This window comes from Watersipora subatra, chromosome 4 (genome assembly GCF_963576615.1).
Source record: "Watersipora subatra chromosome 4, tzWatSuba1.1, whole genome shotgun sequence".
Classification (NCBI taxonomy): domain Eukaryota; kingdom Metazoa; phylum Bryozoa; class Gymnolaemata; order Cheilostomatida; family Watersiporidae; genus Watersipora; species Watersipora subatra.
This window is the reverse complement of record NC_088711.1, coordinates 10,456,262-10,476,621: the sequence shown is the minus strand read 5'-3', so window position 1 is coordinate 10,476,621 and position 20,360 is coordinate 10,456,262. Positions and strand designations below refer to the sequence as shown.

At 37.0% G+C, this 20,360-nt stretch overlaps 2 protein-coding genes across 3 annotated transcripts in view; one reads left to right on the top strand and one right to left on the bottom strand.

Annotated features, from left to right (window-relative positions):
- The window catches only part of LOC137393902 (nuclear pore membrane glycoprotein 210-like), a 42,008-nt gene extending 23,931 nt beyond the window's left edge, over window positions 1-18,077 (top strand). Inside the window, exons 22-35 of the mRNA XM_068080616.1 lie at window positions 2,775-2,976; window positions 4,931-5,090; window positions 6,682-6,779; window positions 8,847-9,016; window positions 9,656-9,755; window positions 10,942-11,071; window positions 11,642-11,775; window positions 11,867-11,978; window positions 12,180-12,323; window positions 12,534-12,784; window positions 12,896-13,073; window positions 13,490-13,591; window positions 16,149-16,256; window positions 16,475-18,077. Coding sequence (XP_067936717.1) covers window positions 2,775-2,976; window positions 4,931-5,090; window positions 6,682-6,779; window positions 8,847-9,016; window positions 9,656-9,755; window positions 10,942-11,071; window positions 11,642-11,775; window positions 11,867-11,978; window positions 12,180-12,323; window positions 12,534-12,784; window positions 12,896-13,073; window positions 13,490-13,591; window positions 16,149-16,256; window positions 16,475-16,623 — 2,038 coding nt within the window. The 3' untranslated portion in view covers window positions 16,624-18,077. The remainder of the gene's footprint in view (window positions 1-2,774; window positions 2,977-4,930; window positions 5,091-6,681; window positions 6,780-8,846; window positions 9,017-9,655; window positions 9,756-10,941; window positions 11,072-11,641; window positions 11,776-11,866; window positions 11,979-12,179; window positions 12,324-12,533; window positions 12,785-12,895; window positions 13,074-13,489; window positions 13,592-16,148; window positions 16,257-16,474) is intronic.
- Window positions 18,078-18,351: 274 nt separating this feature from the next.
- The window catches only part of LOC137393795 (small RNA 2'-O-methyltransferase-like), a 41,853-nt gene continuing 39,844 nt past the window's right edge, over window positions 18,352-20,360 (bottom strand). For both annotated transcript variants that reach the window (XM_068080485.1, XM_068080486.1), the window contains exons 6-7: window positions 20,156-20,324; window positions 18,352-20,017 (exon numbers count right to left, since the gene is read on the bottom strand). In XM_068080485.1, coding sequence (XP_067936586.1) covers window positions 19,646-20,017; window positions 20,156-20,324 — 541 coding nt within the window. In that variant the 3' untranslated portion in view covers window positions 18,352-19,645. The remainder of the gene's footprint in view (window positions 20,018-20,155; window positions 20,325-20,360) is intronic.

Here is a 20,360-nt window from a genome sequence, read left to right as displayed (position 1 = left end):
TTTCTGCAAGCTATCATCTGTACCTTGTAACAAGACATGAATGTTTACCTGCTACCAGCATGAGACAATATGCTTTGTGTTATGCCAAGTATAGCATCTAACATGAGATAATTTTCAATGAGGTAAGAGTTTTACCAAATTATTTGTTATCTTGTGGTTTTTTTATTACTTAAAGATTAGCTATATAACGAGGGAGACAGGTTAATATCTCTTTTATGTTATAAGTCTAAATGCTGGATCATTGTAAGTTAAGTTTGCTGGTATTTTAAGCAAACTTAACTTACAATAGTTAAGTTGCACCGTAGAATATGTTATTATATGTATTATCTTTGTTATGGGAGCTGATCAACTACAGAGGCAAGTCAACATGGCAACAGAATTTTGTATATGTATGTTTTTGATTAACTATGCATGGTACTACCAACACTGATTTGGTTTCGAAGGATAAAAATTTGAGTCTACTACTTGTGTTAGGCATTAAAGACGAACGTACATAAAATTCTAACAGATTTTATCAGACAGTATTGGTATTTTTCTATCATTGGTGATTCTTTTTTATGTTTGAGGTGATCTCACTGCCAGGATGCTTCAAAATAAAATCGACAATACTTGATCAAAACGCTAAGAGTCGAGCAAAAGTGCGATTATGACGTATATAGTTGCCCTTTGGCATAGAGACTGACAGAATAATGTTGCAATTTGAACGCATTAGCTGATATTAATAACCGAAGAGACAAGTAGTCGCCCTACTGGAGACGTCATTTCGGCAAATTTTTCTTCTGAGCGTTTTAATCTCAGTCAAGCTTTTTTCGATTTTGATCCTGAAACATTCTATCCTGGCAGTCAGATCACCTCAAACAGCAAAAACAATCACAAATGATAGAAAAATACCGATATTCTATGATCAAATCTACCAAAATTTGGTGTAAGTTTATCATAAAGCCCTACCCAATTGACATGACGTGACATGTCAATCAAACTAACCTATTGACCAATCAGCGTCCAGATACGACGAGGCTTAGCAACCGATGTTGCTATCCGCCATGACCTCCGACAAACAACAATAGTGAATGTTGTTTTGATCGTTAATTTTGTTTCTACTTTTACCGTTTATTTGACGATTTAAAGTTTTGAAACGATGTCAATGGGGTCTTTGTGACTCCGTTGACATCGTTTTCGACTTTGTGAATTTATTTGAATTTCAATAAAATAATTTCTACAAAATATTGACTTCATACAATAAACAGAACAAACATTAACATACATACATGTACATTATGCTAAGGGCAGAAGTAATCATTATTCCAACAGTCATTTTTTTATCCGAATGAGAAAAATAGCCGGTCACTTGAAACACACATATAAATAATTGGACACAAGTACATTAAAGAGAAATGAATATTGTCAATATATTTCGGCTATATATATATATACATCCAATATATTTAGCTCTAGCGTTGAGACAGCATTCTGTTCACCACTGCTGGTGGCCACTGTCTTGTATGGCTTGGATGTTGAGTACCCAAATGGTGTACCCCTCATAGCGACGAGAAGCTCAATGTCCCTGTTCAACAGCTGAACTTTTCTGAAATAAAGTGAAACAGAATGTATTATCACACTTTGTATATATTTTAGAGATTTAACATTAAAATTTTATTACTATAAGGAACGCTTTTTCAATTCATACTTGAAGAATTGTTGACTATTTATTCATAGCATTGTAACTAAAACACATGTGTTTTATTTATAAACACAGTGTCTTCAATAAAGTGTTGAAACTCCCTACTTTTTTTCAATTTTATACCTATTGTCAGTTATGTCTGCAGTCAGTGGGCGTTTCTTTCGGTCTTCATTTACCAGCCGACTGATGATCATGGAGGACACTGGCTCTGCAATGATTTTTCTCCCCTTTGGCCTGTCCCATTCCTGCGGTTTTGATGTGCAAGCTGGTTCACTGGGAACTTCTTGCTGGCCACTGGTTAGCCAGTCCGTCAACTTGAGAACTAGTCCCAAGACATGGACTCATTCCTCGCCAGCTCTGAAATTTAAATGTCTTATTATGAAATAATGGGCCTCAATTAAATTCAATCAAAAATTAAATGTATCAATTAATGCACATCTTGACAGTAACGTGCCTAAAATAATATCAATAAACATGTTGCACAAAATTCTTTCAATCTCCCATTTGCCATATCAAAAATCGTAAAAAAAACTGTCAACATACAAATTATTTGGTCTAATCATGACAGGTGCTGTACCTGGTATAGATCGGACTCATGGAACGAAAATGAGGCAGTCATGGTGAATATTACTAAAACATACACTTATTTTTGTAAGAATTAAAAAGTTAATTCACCCCGCTTTACAAGAACAGTGTGCATCAGTGACCTTCAGCGGCTTCTCATTCTTTCGCTGTGACCGGTATGTTGTCGCCTTTACAGTACTTTCTTCATCATTTTTTTTTAACAAACACATTCACTGATGCAAAGAAGCTTTCATTTGCATACTTTCTTCCTTGAATGCGTTGCCTAAGAGTTGGAATATACGGTAAAAAGCTTTCACCAAAATCACTCGGTAAACAATGTAAACTTCATCTAGCCGCCGCCATTTTAGTTTATGCTTGTCGGAGGTCGACTAGTTGCTTGGTCACGTGACGAGTGGGTGGAGCTACTCTGGGAATCGGCGTCATGTCAATTGTTACCTCCAACACAAAAGGTACAATATCAAGACTGCAGAAGCATGACTGGTCTGACATGTATTCGTGTGTTTGGCAGAGAGGTGGCAGTTCTGCAGTCTGTCTATCACAGCAGTAATATCGAAATGCCGGAAGAGTCGCGATTCTCTCAGCAGCTTGTCACTCGAAGAGAAGGTCATGTCACTGTGAAACTCGAGGTGAAGGTGCAGGAGATAGGAGCCAAGCCTGCACTGCAGCAGATTAACAACAATCAACCAATCAGTGATGATGCACACATTCAGGTCAGATTTCCTCCAAAGCCAGCTGTCCTTAACGTTGACTTGCAACAAAATTTACATTACAGTTATTTGATATCAAAAGATTCACCATGTCTTAATCTGTTGTAGGTGCAAAATATGTGGGAATGTGATTACAAGCTCTTAAAAGCTCAAAAACGAACAGTTAATCGCAGCCACGCGAGACCGCCGTAGTTTGGATTCTCTTTCCAAAACGGTTCAAATGTGGCGTAGTTGTGGGAGATGGTTTTTGTTTACGCTTTCATGCAACCTCATTTGTCGAAATCTTTTCACAAATATACTTCACGCATTCAATAAAACCATTTCTATTGTTCTTACGCGTCTATTTCATCGTCATTGTAATGCTGTCACTTTTAGCACTGGTATCTTAACTTACCGTAAAAATTCATTTAACTTTTTAACCTTAACTCGAAGGAGTACATATCATTGTCTGATAATCATGACGAGCCTGTTGGTCACCTGTGATAATCGAAAAGTGCTGCAAAGATTATTTGCGAAGTATTGGGTCCCATGATCAGATTACGACTTGACGATTAGATTAAGCCGAAACAAAACTTTAAAGTAGCGAGCATCTATATTTGATACAGGGTCCTCGGTAAAACCCGAAGTGTTTGTCATAAACTAGTGCTACAATAAGTTTTATATTGAGCTTTTTATTGGCTTTTCAATTCATGTGAGAACATCACGTGACAAGACACTAACCAAACTGTCATGACTACGTCAGAGAAATAAACTGATTCCAATCTACGGCGGCTTTTCGTTTTTGAGCTTTTAAGAGCTTGTAATCACATTTCCACATATTTGGCACCTACAACACAACAGAGTAAGACATGGTGAATCTTTTGATACCAAAATAACTGTAATGTGAACTTTGTTGCAAGTCAATCTTTAACCTTATAACAGGCATAGCGACGTTCATGTCACCGGCGTAAGCATTTGTTTTAAAACAGTTTTTCATATCTGTCAATGTATCAGACCGAGTTAATTAGGGAACTACTTCAAGTAACAGGGAACTATTTCAAGTAAAACATGTTTGAATACTAGAGTATTATTCATTTCGATCATGTTTCTTTCTAAATTTTGAGAAAAACTAAAACTTTGGAGTTGAAATACGCCGTACGCCACTCCTGAAGAGCATTCTAATCATTCATTTAAACATTTTAAAGTCTTCAGGTCAGATTTTGGACAAATCTGAAAACAATGGATTGGATGTACACCTTAGTGACTCCGAATCAGAGTGTAGCTCTGATGACTTTGACAATCAACCCTCTCGGGTACACAGTTACTAAAACTAAGGCAACCACGATAACAGCGATAATATTTTATGTATATTAATGCAATCTAGTCATTGTTAGTATTAATTTATAGGTAAGTAAGGATTTTCTTGTGATCAGTTTTAATTGTGGATTCATAATGATCAAACAAAGCGTTGTTGAGTTGTGACAGGTGATAAAACAAGGGGATGAACGTAAAACATCTTGATAGTTCTTACCAAATTGATTTGCTCACAGAGGGGAAACTCTGGAGATAAATTCACCCACCAAAGGGTCAAGTATGAAGTTTTCTCTTGCCCAAATCCTTGTAAACAGATCCTTGATTACTTGAGCTCATCAAAGATCAACTCTCTCATCTTTTTCCGCCTTTATCATTTCTTTTTCCGCCTTACTCATTTAGTTTTCCTTCTCACAGTTGATGACGTGTAAAGAACAGCCTGTGTTGCTGTACTTTCTTCAAGCTTGGCTGTATCATGGCCAAACAAGAAGTTGCTTAACGCTATCGACAAAGAATTACAAGGATGGCTTTGGTGGAAACGTTATGGAATACCTGAATAAATGTTTCATTGTCTTGTTCCTTATGGTTTAATGATGTTGGAGGGGTTTGGCATTAGCGTTTTCTCGCACTGAACATAGCTTGTTTTTATTTTGTCTTCACTTTCTAGGTGTTTGACACTTTGGAGTTGCTAACTCCTGCTACTTGCTCTGGGCAAGTGCTGATGACTCCTAACACTGAAGCTCGACTGAGAACAAACAGAGATAGCTCGGCTACTATGTCCTACAAGGTTCAAGGTCAAAGCGACCTAGTAACTGTTGGACCAAACGGTATGCGCTTGTTCATATTCTTACAGTATGACAGATCTTGCTGACTGCTCATGCTAATTCTGAGGGTGCAATACACATTGAATTAAAAACCAATACACATTGAATTAAAAACCAATACACGTTGAATTAAAAACAGATTTACTCAAATGTGTGAACATAATACAGCTTTTCCCACAAAAGTTTGATCAATCTCAGTTTTTGTTTTTTGTTGTTGCTAGTGTCAAATGATTACCTACTTGTTAACATGCATAATGCTCAAAACATATTTTTGATGTTTCTAATTTTATCACTGGCTTGCAGAGATCAGGGCTTATTATTTGTTACCCGACGAAATGTCTCGATAGTATTTTGGTAAAAGCTGACAAAGGTTGGTAGAATCATTTGCATTTGCGGTTGGATAGTGGCCAAAAATCAAGACTCGTATCACAGATAGAGGCTTTGCATTAGTTTGAGAGTCGCAGTGTTTATGATATCGAATCTGATGTCAAAATAAAATTGTGAGTTGGATCAGCGTTTTATTAGTGGTTTATTACTGCTAGCGGTTGCTAGTCATTAGTAGTGGGTTATTACTGGTAGCTGTTGCTAGTCATTAGTAGTGGGTTATTACTGCTAGCTGTTGCAAGTCATTAGTAGTGGGTTATTACTGGTAGCTGTTGCTAGTCATTAGTAGTGGGTTATTACTGCTAGCGGTTGCTAGTCATTAGTAGTGGGTTATTACTGGTAGCTGTTGCTAGTCATTATTAGTGGGTTATTACTGGTAGCTGTTGCAAGTCATTAGTAGTGGGCTATTACTGGTAGCTGTTGCTAGTCATTAGTAGTGGGTTATTACTGGTAGCTGTTGCTAGTCATTAGTAGTGGGTTATTAATGGTAGCGGTTGCTAGTCATTAGTGGTGGGTTATTACTGGTAGCTGTTGTTAGTCATTAGTAGTGGGTTATTACTGGTAGCTGTTGCTAGTCATTATTAGTGGGTTATTACTGGTAGCTGTTGCAAGTCATTAGTAGTGGGCTATTACTGGTAGCTGTTGCTAGTCATTAGTAGTGGGTTATTACTGGTAGCTGTTGCTAGTTATTAGTAGTGGGTTATTAATGGTAGCTGTTGCTAGTCATTAGTGGTGGGTTATTACTGGTAGCTGTTGCTAGTCATTAGTAGTGGGTTATTACTGCTAGCGGTTGCTAGTCATTAGTAGTGGGTTATTACTGCTAGCTGTTGCAAGTCATTAGTAGTGGGTTATTACTGGTAGCTGTTGTTAGTCATTAGTAGTGGGTTATTACTGGTAGCTGTTGCAAGTCATTAGTAGTGGGTTATTACTGCTAGCTGTTGCTAGTCTTGTTTGCACTGCTCTTGAGCAATCTGTTTTTATATATTTTCAATGTTGCTTAACAAATTCTGAAAGTTTTTACACTCCGCATACATTCTACGTAACCGCAAAACATGAATTTGTGGTTAATATTTGGTGATTTTATTAACTGAATGGATAAGACAGCTTTGTGATCGGAAGGTGGAGTACCTTTCAAGGTAAGCGATGTGAAAATCCTGATGGTCTGAAACTTGATTTGATATTAATTCTTATATCCATCTTGTTTTGGTAGGAGAGATTGTGAGTGGTGACCAGGCTGGGAGTGTGTCTGTTATAGTCACAGCTATTGAGAGCTTTCGAACCAATCAAACCCTCCTTTTGCTCATCAATGTAAGTGTGGTAAATGCCTTCTGTTTTATTATTTAGTTGTAGTTCTTTGATCCATGAAAATGTTTAAATGGTGCCTCTCTATCAGAGTAACATAAATTCCTTTTATTTGTATACATCTTTAAACTACTAAGTAAATGTCTACACTAATATGTACAGGTTTACACTACTATGTACAGGTCTACACTAATATGTACAGGTTTACACTACTATGTACAGGTCTACACTAATATGTACAGGTTTAAAACACTATGTACAGTGCCCCCTTGCCATACGGTTTTAATCCGGTCCTGGGTTGACATATACCGAAAATGTATAGAAGGGTATAGAAATCCATAGTAATTACATAATGCAAGCATCTCTTGGTAAAAATCAGCGAAATTTTATTTGAGTACTGTACATACATGTATTAAAAAATAACAAAATAATATGTTAACCTTGGTAATTATAGTTACTAACAGTAACTTAGTGTATTTAGTAGTTATGATCTGCAATAAAATGTAACATTACAATGTACAACATGTGTGTGCAGTAGCAGCAGTATGTACTGTGGGGAGTTTTTACCTTCGAGACAGATGAATAACATTAACTTTGAATTTAACTTAAATAAATTTAGCTTACTGAACACACATTGAAAGCTAAGTTTTAGTATGTATTTTAACTATTTTACTTAACTTCATCTTTTTCATCGCTATAATGTTATCATCTATTGGCTTCCAGCTTCGTTTTCATTGTAACTTTTAGCTGACCTCATTAAAATCTTTTCCAACTTAATTTGACAATAAAACCCGAGCGATGCTGTTCTCGAATGCGACTTTTTGCATACTTGACCATTTAATGGCCATCAAAAGGAAAAATGAATTTTTCTTGCTGTATCTTTGAAGTGATGTGACTTGGCTGGTACATGTAGCGAGTAGAGCAGAGAGGAGACAAAAAACGTAATAATGCTAATTATGTTGCTGTACACTTGAAAATAAATTTAATACGTAATGAAGTGGATTTCTATTCGCAGACTAAGGGAAGTTGTCTGATCCCTGACCCTCTGTTTGAAGGGATGGCAACTCCAACCTTGCTACTGGTTTTAAAGGGAAAGAATTACCACTTTTCACACGAGGAATGCTGAACTGAGAGCAGCAATTGGTCATCGTATCTCATTCAGGCATTGTGAGAAGGTTTTTGAGTGAACAACATATCAGCATCTTCGTTATTTTGATGTAATAAGCACAACGACTTCCAAATTTGAATTTCAACCGAAATTTCTGTTGAATTCGTATGGCGAAATAGGATTTGTTTGAGGAAGCAAAACTATCGTGGTCCACTTCGTGAGGCGGAAAAATTGTATAATAGGGACATTGTAATCCTAGGACACACAGTATGTGTTTACACTTCTATGCACATATCTACACTACTATGTACATGTTTACATGACTCTGTACATATCTACACTACTATGTAAACGTCTACAGTGCTCTGTACACATCTACACTACTCTGGACATGTCTACACTACTCTGTACACGTCTACATTACTCTGTACATGTCTACACTACTCTGTACATGTCTACACCACTATGTACATGTCCACACTGCAGCAAAACATGTGTGCTCATAGGATGTATCAAGTCCTGTACCTTCAAGTGACTCACTTACGACATCAGCGCTTCTGAAGTTTTCTAATAAAAACTTGCTCTGCATGCTCCCTGTTTGGTAAATCTGTATGATTATTCCTACCTGTGTTTATATTTAGAAGTTCATAGGGTCACATTTCTTATTAACTCTGTAATTTAATCATTAATAGAAAGTGCATATGAAATACCTGAAACCATATCACAAATACCTTCCAATTTAGGCTCTTTACCTGGACTTGCTTCATGGCCAGTTCAATGTCTGTAAATATATATGTAAACCTACCATTATAATAGCTGTGAATCGGTGTGAAGGTTTCTAACGTATGATTTAGAATGGGTTTTGTGGTTGGTTAGTAGAATCGGAACCTCATGAAATTTAACCTACAGTTATATCAGTGTTGGTAAACTCATTAAAATGGGTGCATACGTTCGTGGACTGTCAGGTGAAGCCGGTGTGCTACATAATGCTGAACTGTGAGACAGAACTGAACACAGCTATACCATTAGGTTTCATACCTGTTGGCTCAGTCCTCCAATTCAGGGTCAGCAGCCATGACGAGTCTGGTCAGCGGTTTGATTTTACCAACTCACAGATTCGCTTCAGACCAAACAGGTGAGTGTCAATATTCTATATGCTATGAAGTAGTTGCTGAAGAGGCAACTGAGAATGCTTCCCAGGTCGACTTGAAGTATGTTATAGATTCTGATAATCGCTATTCCAGTTTGATCTTTGTCAGAGCTGTGATTTTTTAGAAAGAATTTTATGTAAATGACATATTCTACTCGTTACCGACAAGGGACGTACTGATGGAAATAGCAGCAGGAGAAGTAAACGTGTTGTGAAAGTAACAAAGTTGGCCTTACCCAAAGTACATTTTATTTTATCTAGGTCACTTGGTTAGCATCGCTTGTCTAAAATAAGACAGGCCTTACCATACGGTAATTTATACAACAAACAGGATAACGGCAGAGAAACAAAACAACTGTAGCAAAATCTGTTCTGTCAGCTTTTCTGAGAAATATAGCAGAAATATTTAGGTAGATTGTTTTGAGGAAAATTTTAATAGATGATTTCTGTATAAATTCTAGGCTCAATGTTCTGTCTGGTGGTTATATCATTGGACTTTGCTAAAAGTGCACATTCATGAATTCTTTCTTTGCAGCAAATTTATTCTTAGAAACCATTTTACAAATTAGGTTACGAGCTAGTATTCATTCCTTAGAACTTATCAGCTGTTTGGATTGTTCGCAGGTTTGATTTGCTGCAAGTAACTTCAGGGCCGGAGAATCGTACAGTTATTGTGAGGGCTCCCAGTGTCTCACCATTTAGATGGGGAGGCACCATCCTCAAGGTAGTAGAAGTTTGTAACATCTGATCTTCATCTAGTTATGGACAGAGAAGCTGTCAGCACCTTTACTGTTATTTATGTGCAATGAGGAAGTGTTTAGTGCAATTAGAGACAAACAATGGAATAACGAAACTTACGTGTGGCTGATTCACAATAATGTGATGATTGTATTCAACAAAGGACATATCAGGGAGCATTTCATTTCTATTATTGAATATCAACTATGTTTATCAGTCTCAGGTATCTGAATGAGCAAATGATTTGTAGTAATTTATTGCTTGAATATCAGTGTTTCTCAGGACTTGTTTTTGAAGTTTTCTTTATCACCATCTCTCTGTCACCAATGTTTTACGTATAAAAACTCATAAATAGAAAGGAGTTCAGGATCTTGTTAAGAATGATTAACCGATTTGAACTTGCATTGAAAAACCTGCAACACTGAACCTGAGCAGAGCCTTAGCTGACAATCAAATCGTAAGCGTACGTTAACTGTGGTTCCGTGTTTAAAGGATCGGCTGTTCATTGCATGGAAATGTACGAAAATATGAAGATTTAAAACATCAACGAAAGCTTTTATCTCAAGGTTTTACAAGATATCTTACAAAAGATCACTTCATCAATAGACTAAGTTCTCAAATATTTCAATTGCCAAGAGCCATATTCAGTCTTTGCTCAAAGCGTCATGATGTAATTTCGGCTGTGGCTATTCATATCAAGTTCCTATTATTAAAAGAAAATTTAATGTAATTTTGTATGGAACCCCATTGATAGACTCCTAAAGGCTACCACTGCCATTGTAGATAACAGGAACAGGTTAACATCTAAGAAAAATGTGAATGCCACTTATTTGGTCATACATTTGCTTTGGTTTGGATACAATAATTAGCTAAAATTTATAAAATTTGGTTACACATGATCTTTTCTGTTTTGAAACCCGCTTGCAGTCATTCCTTTGCGATCACTCAGTGTAAGGGTATTTTTCAAGCGCTGCAATTCTGTGAATATATCATCAATCTCTAAAAAAATAAACAAATGGCTTGGCTAATGTGTGAGAATAACATGTGATGTTACTAGCTTTAAGCATAAACTTCTGTATGTCTGGTTAACTGATGAGTTAGCTTGAAAATTTATTAAACAGGCTGTGATTGGCTGGCTGCTGTCCATACATCGAATTACACATTTTTTTCAGGCTTGGGATGCCAGACAGCCAAGAATAGCTGACTATGTTAATATAAACGTACAGAGCGGTATCATCGCTTCTCCTAGTTATGTTGTTGGGGATGTTATATGCTTCTCCACCAAATTTCTCGCCTCGTCAGGTTGGTTTTAACTATGTACATGGTACGACTTACATTCTGTGTTATCTCAAGTTTTTATTTGGTTGATGATTTGAGCCATGCGGCTTATATAAGGGTGCGAATATTCTGTGGCTTTTTCTTTCACCGCTAGGTCGCATTAAACGGAATCTCCAGTTAATGTGCCTTTGGCGGTGAAAGAAAAAACGAAACAATGCCTAGCGGTACTGTTTCGTTAGGCACTAGGTTAAAAAGCGTCGGTTAATACGAAACAGTGCCGTCAGGCACTGTCCCGTTTTAAAGAGCAAAGTTGCTGCCATGTTAAAGATCACCATCCTAAGTTCTGCGGCCTATACAAAGGTGCGGCCTATGTATTGTTTTATTATCGGGTTTTTGGAAAATAAGGCAGATGCAGCTTATATAGGGGTGTGGTTTATAGTCCAAAAAGTACGGTAACTATGAGTTTTTAAGCATATTTGCTATATATAAATTTGGTCTGCTCAGAGCTCATGTTTCATAATTATAGCGATATTCAAGGTTTACATAGATGAAGGATTTATGACTCATTATCTGTAGGAAAGTTCACTCTTGTAGGTGAGTCAGGCTCTTGGAGCTCCAGCGACCCTAACTCACTCCATATCGATCGAGTAAGCGGTCATGGCCTAGCCCTTGCACCTGGTACTGTGTCTGTCAACTATAACATGACCCTACAGGTTACATCTAACCAGGTGAGTAACGAGGGCAGCTTCTCACACATGTTTATTTTTTTCCAGTCACTTTTAAAATACTGACCATACAGCAGATCTGATTAAATTGAAGGTGCGAATCGATGAAGTTGACAGTCTGAGTTTGGAAACGACCTTCAACCACTCGGTCACACTTGCTGGGGACACATATAGTGTCTCCGTCATTCTCAACGGCGCCTCGAAAAGTGAGTGCATAACTCGCATCTATCACCCACTATTTCTATGCATATTTTAAATCTCCCTGTTTGTGTATGGTTGATGAATGCATTATTTATGGTTGCCTTCAGTGGGGCTGGCATTTCTGAGGGTCTTTTTAACCAGACTAATGTCACACTAAGTAGATCCCATATCACGTTTTTTCCATTCTATAATGCTATTTCTCTTAGCCCCTTGTCATGGCGTGCCTCGGCCTGTCGACTCTTTCCCATACAGATGCCAATTGTCTGCTGATTTCTCTACGCAAGAGTCTCAGAATCAGTACAATGTAAACCAGTTATTCACCACCACTCCTACCTGGTCTAAGGAGACCGGTGAGTAAATTTCAACAGCCTAGGGCTTTTCTATTCGCTGTAATGAGCAATGCTAATCTTCCCTTGATAACACGTTAGCAATCTGAATATGTGTTAGCCTTTTAAACGTAAACCCTTCAATGCATAGGCTGACACATAGCTTCCTGCTGTGGTTTATTTAAAGCCGTGCTAGTTTTTGCTCCTATATTTAGTGCGAGTTCTATTCTGCAGGCGTGTACGGGTGCTCTTTGATTGCCAAAGATATATCATCACAACTCAAGGCACTACTGAGCACTGTGGATGCCTCACTATCTCTCACAGCTGTCAGATATGATGACCTATTATCGTCTGATCCACTCAGTCTCTCTTTTGTACCTCCATTTCACGTTCTTACCAAAGAGATATATCTTACTAGTGCTGAGCCGGTATCTCACATTGATCTCTCTGCTACGGAAAGCTCCATCTCTTACCTCAGTGTTAAGGTAGACAGTCAGACCTCGATTTTCTCTTTGTTCATTCGTGCTTATAAGAGTGAAGCCCGTGTCACCCATATCTGTTAAAGCCATACTTGACGTCGTATTTATCAAATATAGATTGAAGGTCGACTCTCCTCGGTGTTGCATCATTCAGAAGCGAAACGTCTGAGTAGTGGTTTATATAGAGTACTCGTGCGATGGTCGACTTACTATGGAGCGACAACCGAGGGTAGCATCACCTTGCAGGATAAGCTCACAGGCCAGGTCTATGACATAGCTGTGCATGTCACTGCAGGTACTCCAACGTCTCTTTCTCTATTTTAAAGCTATGCTACCCATACCTTGGCCGTTTTGTTACAAGGATTTGGCCAAGTTTGCAGATATAGTTGCTATAGATACCTTATTGGCGTATTTACGTTCCCTCTGCCAAAATATGGTGACACTAGTAATATTAGTCTCAAGTGTGGTTTAAATTGTTAATAATATGATTATTACCAGGTGCCATAGTGACAAAAGTGAAGCCTGTGAAACTTGTCTAATAAAATGCTCTACAGCTAAACTACATGTAGTTGCAAAGATATCTAAACATTGCTTCTAACTCCATTTCATCTACCTTTTTGTGTTTTCCTTTGATTTAGCAATCTATAGAATGTATAAAATGGTACATGAAGACTTAAACGTCGCAGTACACTGTATGACTCTATTTTGCAGATCCTCAGGCTACAGGAGTTGGCTATTTGCTTTGGAACAACACTGACCTACTCATGTTTGTCATAGCCTGCATTGTAGTGATGACAGTTTGCCTTCTCTTAGGTTAGTACAACTGCAAGCATGTATGTCACTTATTGTCTGACTCACAGCCCAACAAATTCCTTACATTTTATTCAGGATTGTTTCTTTTACTGATCCTTTAGCGTTAATCATTTGAATCTCAACAGTTGTGAATGTGAAATGACGTTGTATTCACGCACAACATTACAGTAGCTCATTTTGACAAACCTTTTGTACTACGGATACCCTTCCAGTACTTATTTGATTACATACATCTGTATATAAATCTCTAAGTCTGTTGTCATTCAGTCTGTACCGCTATAATAGCTATTAAAGTCTTGGAATAGAAAATCCCCTTTGCGCTGGATGTGATCTCGGAACCTCCCGTTCACCAGGCGATAACCTAACCAATTGAGCTACACGAGATGCAATGGATTCACTAGGCGATTTCAGTCATTATCTCGGTTAAAATATGCATAGCACGCTCCGTTACGCAACGTCACTAAAGCTTGCCCTCATGGCTCTTGTTGGTATGTTTAGTAATACGAATAATAGCCTACTCAAATTAGTCATTGGCAATGTGCCAGGCTAATGGCAAGTGCAAGGCAACTACATTACCTGCCACTATTTATAAGCTGTTTTTAATACCTCTACAACGCCAGGCATTCGGTTAGTCTCATATAAGTTCTGTATTCAGATTATTATTTCACCCAACATCTCTATAGAATATCTCACTGTAGAACTGATTCTATGTTTAGTCATTGACTGCAGAACCTTTGTGCATCGCTGGAGTTAGTGGGTGTATAATTATGAAATCTGCAGCCATATTTTATCTTTTCCGTGAAGATAATATTTATTTTGTTTATTGTTTATTCTCTTTGCATCACCAAAGTCAGCCAAGGTATGTGACAGCTTTTGTAAAAAACAAGGTCAGTTATGTAGGCCAAAGCAAGAATTGCCATATCAGTAGCAATCAAAGCATCTTATTTACTAGCTAAAAATAATGAAGACAATTCCAAATACCGCCAAACCCTCCACATGAAAAGTTATTGGTCCTGAGGTTTATACTTGAGAACTACTTTACTTCTAAGAAGAAATACTTGGGTAACTATATATACCATTGAAACATGTACTATATCAAATTATGTAAATGACTAAACTAGACAGACTATGTAAAAGACCAAACTAGATGTAAACTGTATGAAACTAAAAAAAATTGTATTCGAAGGTGATCATAAGTAGAGGTTTGACTGTGTATATGGTTATGGCTTATGTCAAACAGTATAGTTAAGAATTTTAATCCACACAAACCTTTTGGCTTGTCAGGGTTGGAAAAAACCACCGTTTTTATGAAAAAACCAGGTTTTTTTGGTTTAAACCGGTTTTTATGGTTTTTATAATTTTACCAAAGTTTTTGCAATTTCAAATCTAATTAACATCACTTCCTATAGCTGCATGATTGAGTATTGAACATACATATGTGGAATCATCTGTTAAAGATGGTACTGTGGGAGTTGTTATGAAAAAAAAGAGAGAAAACAAATGGAAATTTTAGAATGAATCTTAAATCAAACATGGTCGATGAAATACAGAGCAGAAATCTTATCACATAAAGTGAATATTTTACATACAGCTCTATGTATAAGTAGGAACTTTAATCCAAATTTAATCGTGTGGTAGTGTAGAGCAGAGCATAATCCAGATGCATTGCTAGTGTTTGGAGCCGTGGCAGATGACTCAACTTCTATCACCTGAATACTAGCATCACTGTCTAACATGGTGTTGTCAGCTTGACATTTTGCTACGTGAGCTTTAAGCCTATCTGCGTGACCTCGCGTTACGATGGCACACCTATTACGTTTTGCCTTAAAACCTTTGCTTTTTGCAGTTCGAGTGAAAAACTTCCAAACGGGATCCTGTTTGCGAGGCATGTTGGAAATTTGAGGCACAACTTTGACTTTTCAAAACACATTATAAAATGAATTCTAACAATCCAACTACTTTGGCTTGTGCCCAATAAATGAAATATTAGTTTGCAAACTCGAAGCTTTTGCCTAAAAGGATTTTATTGTTTTAATTTCTAATTATAAGTAATCCCTTCTCACTGGCCAGACTTGAGAAAGTATTCATTCATTATTAGAGACGATTATTGGATTAGTATATTTCACATGGTTTTTATATTTCATCAGTAAAGAGATCATCATATCACTTGACAAAACCAATTGAAAATGAATTTCACTAATTCATTGTTGTGCTAGGATTTCAAGTAGTTTCAACTTGAGCTCTGCCATCAATTTACTACTGTGTCCTAAATAAACTTCCACAGCTGATAATTACATATAATTGCATTTCTACCGCACATGAACCACTAGGAGCTTAAAATATTATGTTTTTCACAAAAAATAATGAAAAACCATAAAACCCGGTTTTTTCGGGCTGGGTTTAAACCACTCGGTTTAAACCATTGGTTTAAACCATTGGTTTAAACCAAGCCAACCTTGTGGCTTGTATAATGTATTTTGCCAGGTCAAGTGTTTTGAGTCTATGTCAAGCTCAAAATGCTATTGTTTTTTTCATTTGTCAATCGAAAATATTTTAGGTTACTTTGCGGTGTTTGGTGCTCGGAATTCAGCAGCTAATGCCTCATTGAATGACACCAGAACATTTCATGGCTCTCCAACTCGGTCACCATCTGCTAGCCCAGCAGGTACATCTTTGCAGTCTTATTGATTGTTGAAAAGCTTTGTAAGAATCGAATAACATTTGAATAGCAAATAGCATTCTAATAAAGAATAATAGATAGCCTTCCATCCATAGACTTTGGCAAAAGTGGATCCAGTAATTTTCAAGCCTCATTTATTCAGTCTCATGAATTTCTTTCGAATACGTTAAATCCTTATTGCTAGTTTATAGCATGCTTTGTAGGCGATCCCATGACTCCTTCCTGGCAACGCCAAAAGGCAAGTCCAGGCCGTGTTGCTTTATGGAGCTCAGGTTATGAACCACAGGAAGCAAATCCATCTGATATTTCCTTGTTCAAGAGATCTCCTCGTCACATGGTGATACCGGATTAAACCATTGCAGTTTTCAGCATCTTGGCTGTCAACATCGTGTGAAGACGTTTATAAATAACTCCATTCCTCTTGCTGAATCTAGTTTTAGAATCTATTCCTGTATGTCTTTAGATGTGTATAGCTTGACGTACCGCCTTTACCCACTACTGGGCCGTATTATAGAAAATGACTCTCTCACTTCGAACTTGCCATGACTTGATCGGGACCATACACAGCGCCTGTTAGCTCTGAGGTGCCAGACACACTTGTAACACTAACCTGCCTCAATTACTGAGCACATTTCATTTTGAGATTATGTATATTTTTAATGGATGCAATTTGCCTGTCTGTCTTTGCCAAAAATATTGCAATAGAGCACTTTCATATAAGCAACTTTTGGCCTTCAACTATGGGCCCTTGTAAATAAATGTATGTCATTTAAGAAATAATAAACGAACGTAAATAACTAAACATAATTTGAAATTAAATAAATAGTCAAGTATTTCAGGCTTGAAAAAATGTATATTGTGTTCTTTAGCATTCTAAGAGAAATAACTTAAAAACCAAAAAACCATGTTGAGACTGACTCATTTGATGGGCTCATCAGAATTTGTAGTTGTAATAGGTTAGATCTAATGGTTACACCGACTTCTTTTTGCTGTTAGCAATTTGTTTCCATAAAATGATGGCGACAAAGAGGATGAAAAGTCTGGCTATTGATGGAAGCGTTCAATGGACTATGAGTGGTTGGGACATATATTTCTCTTTCTAAATTGTCACGGTGTTCAAACTATCTAGATTATGCGCTAGTTGATAGGCGGTTCTCCCTGAGATGTATATATTCATATAAACTGATGTCCCCCGTGACACAGACAAGCCACTCCTTGGCCTAACTTATTAAAGAGGTTGCGCGGTCTTGTTATTGCCAAAATGTTTACAGAAAAATAATTTTTTGTGAGTTTTTATATTGGCTATCATTTTTAAATAATAGCCGTCAGTGTGCATCCCCTTAGATAAGAATCTTCACTAAATTGCTGCGATGTGTCAGTTCCTAGTGCTGCTATATAGATAATATACAGACTGCCGACACTTGTCACCAACACTTCTAATTTGCAAATACATGTACATCATAACTTTAAAAACACCTCCACAGGCGGCACTCACTTTTTTCATTTTCATAGATAAGTAAAATGAAACTTGAAGCAAAACACCCAGTCACGCAAAATTCAGATTTTATGCGTGACCAAGCATAGAAAGTGAACTAAAGCTTTCCAAGATTCGCTAAATTATGTAGTGAACAGCATAATTTTCATTCTGGTTATTAAAAGCAGATAGAAATAAACCAGTGATCAGTATAGGCTCTCAATTAAAATTGCACATTTTCATGTATACAATTAGAACTTATAAAGCATTCTAAATGCTGGCATATTTACTTCTAGGGTTGTTACTTTTTTACAATCAAAGTTGCACCTAGTCCTCACTCTGGCTTTATTCTTATGTTCTTTTGCCGTTAGTTAATGCTAGCCAAGCAACTGGTAAAATATATGTCTCTGACTCCAAACCCAATATCTTGAATTTAATATAGTAGCTTAGGGCCGTCTTAGTTGGGTGAGCCACAATTGTGGTGGGTGGGTGCATGAGTTTCAATCATTGCCTTCACATGCGCACTCCTTCAGCGGTTTGCTGTTGTGTTCACCATGCTTGATTCAGACAAAATCGTATTGCTCCATTTATTCATAAGACTAATAAAACTGTCCCAAGCTTTTTATTATAACAGCTTCTCAATACATAATATTGATAATCTCACAATGACTTAGCATCAATACAAAATAAGAATCGATGGTCTTTTCAATACCACAAAAGGTAAAAACAATCAACAAAAACTAAACAATTTTTTTTACAAACTACTTTGAAGATTTACATTTAATTTACAGATGTATCATGTACATATAGAGTTGTCAGTCATATTCTACAATTTGCATAATGACTAATATGACATAGTAGAATGTAGTAGACAACAGTAGACAGAAAAATTGAGCACGAATCTTACATTAACTATAGTTTACCTATGATATACGATAGCTGGTGGCACACAAATATTAATAAAACGATGAATTACTTTGGTCTATACACTATGAAGTGCCCAATTAAAAAATAAGAAAATGAAACAACACACTTCTCACGATAAAGCTATGTGCAAAGAGGACTACAATAGCATGTAGATTACCAGCGATTGTTATACAATAAGTTAGGGCTAACCACAGCCTCTGAAGTCTAATTCAATGATCTAGCGTTTCATTAGCAAACTACACTAAAAAGCCTGTTGAGAGTTACTTTTTAGATATTCCTCAGAAGGCAAGTACATGTAGCTCTTTAGGTTCTGTCAACATACTACCTGCTACAACTAATTCCTAAATATCTATACTGCAAATATGAGCTCGTTATAGCATAATTGAAAACAAGCTCCATTTTGCTTAACTGCTCGAGAGTTTAAAACTATCAAGAAAGTGTTGATGTCAAGCCACTTGCACAACACTTAGCCACTACCGTTTGTTTCAAAGGTAAGAACTCCATACAGTACTGTACATAATCACTAAATAGGTATTTAATACATGGTTAGTGTAGGTGATGAGTTACACCAATTCAAATCATGTTTTTCATTGTAATATCTTGTCTTTAATTTTTTTTCAAAAGATGGGAGCGGATTAATTTGTATTTAGCTAGTTTATATAGAATTTGATTCGATATACGCGTGAATTGACATACAAGCATATGGGCTCGGCATGCATTATGCTCGTATCTCAAGGTGTACAGCGTAATAAAATGCGTGTAGCTTATACGCACCCAAAACGCATCTTTCATCTATATGGAGAGAAAAGTTGTAACAACCTATTTTGTTGTACTTGTGGTGAGACAAGAGAATTACCTTCAAGCAGGCCCATGCTCAAATGGTTATAATATGTAACTGATCAAAATGTGAATATATTGTTTTCTCTGCATGATAAGCAAACCTGGACAATTGTAAGATAACAGTTACGTTGCATCAATCCCACAATTCTTCAGTCACATCTTCAAGACAGCGAGAAGAATCCATTTGCTCTGGACAAACATATTCTTCATCAGAGGAAACAGAAGATGATGACTTCTCCATATCTAGTATTACTGACTGTCTATCAGCAGTTAAAATGTATCCTAACTTATCTAGACGCTCACACAAATCAGTTATGTTCAGTTGCTCCTTGAGACTGGAACTAGATTTAAGAAGGAACGAGAGAGGAATTGGAGTTTGCGATAGGTCGTCAATAATATTCTCCTGTATGTAGTTAAACGACAGAGAGTTGAGGTGGTATTCTATATCCATGTCTAACAGCTGTGAATCAGTCATATTGATGCCAGGATACACAGCAGAGTATATCTAAAATAGATTACACATTTAATATATCTTAATCAGACCAATTAGTTGCTTGATAGAGACAAGCTTTGTCCTAAAAATGTTAGTTAGGCATACATTGGATGAGTTGGCTTAATATGATGACAAATTAACAATACCCACCTGCTCATACTTGTCAGAGGAGCTAGATATACCAGCGGCTACAGCCTCATCAGCCAACTTAAACACTGCTATTTGTGAGCAAGGTCCAAGAGAGGACGACTCAACAGGAGGATCCCCTACTCCATCATATTCGACTCTGTAGCCATGTTTCTTACTGACTTGGCTACACCTGTTCGTAACAATTGATTATTGAGTGAAAATATGC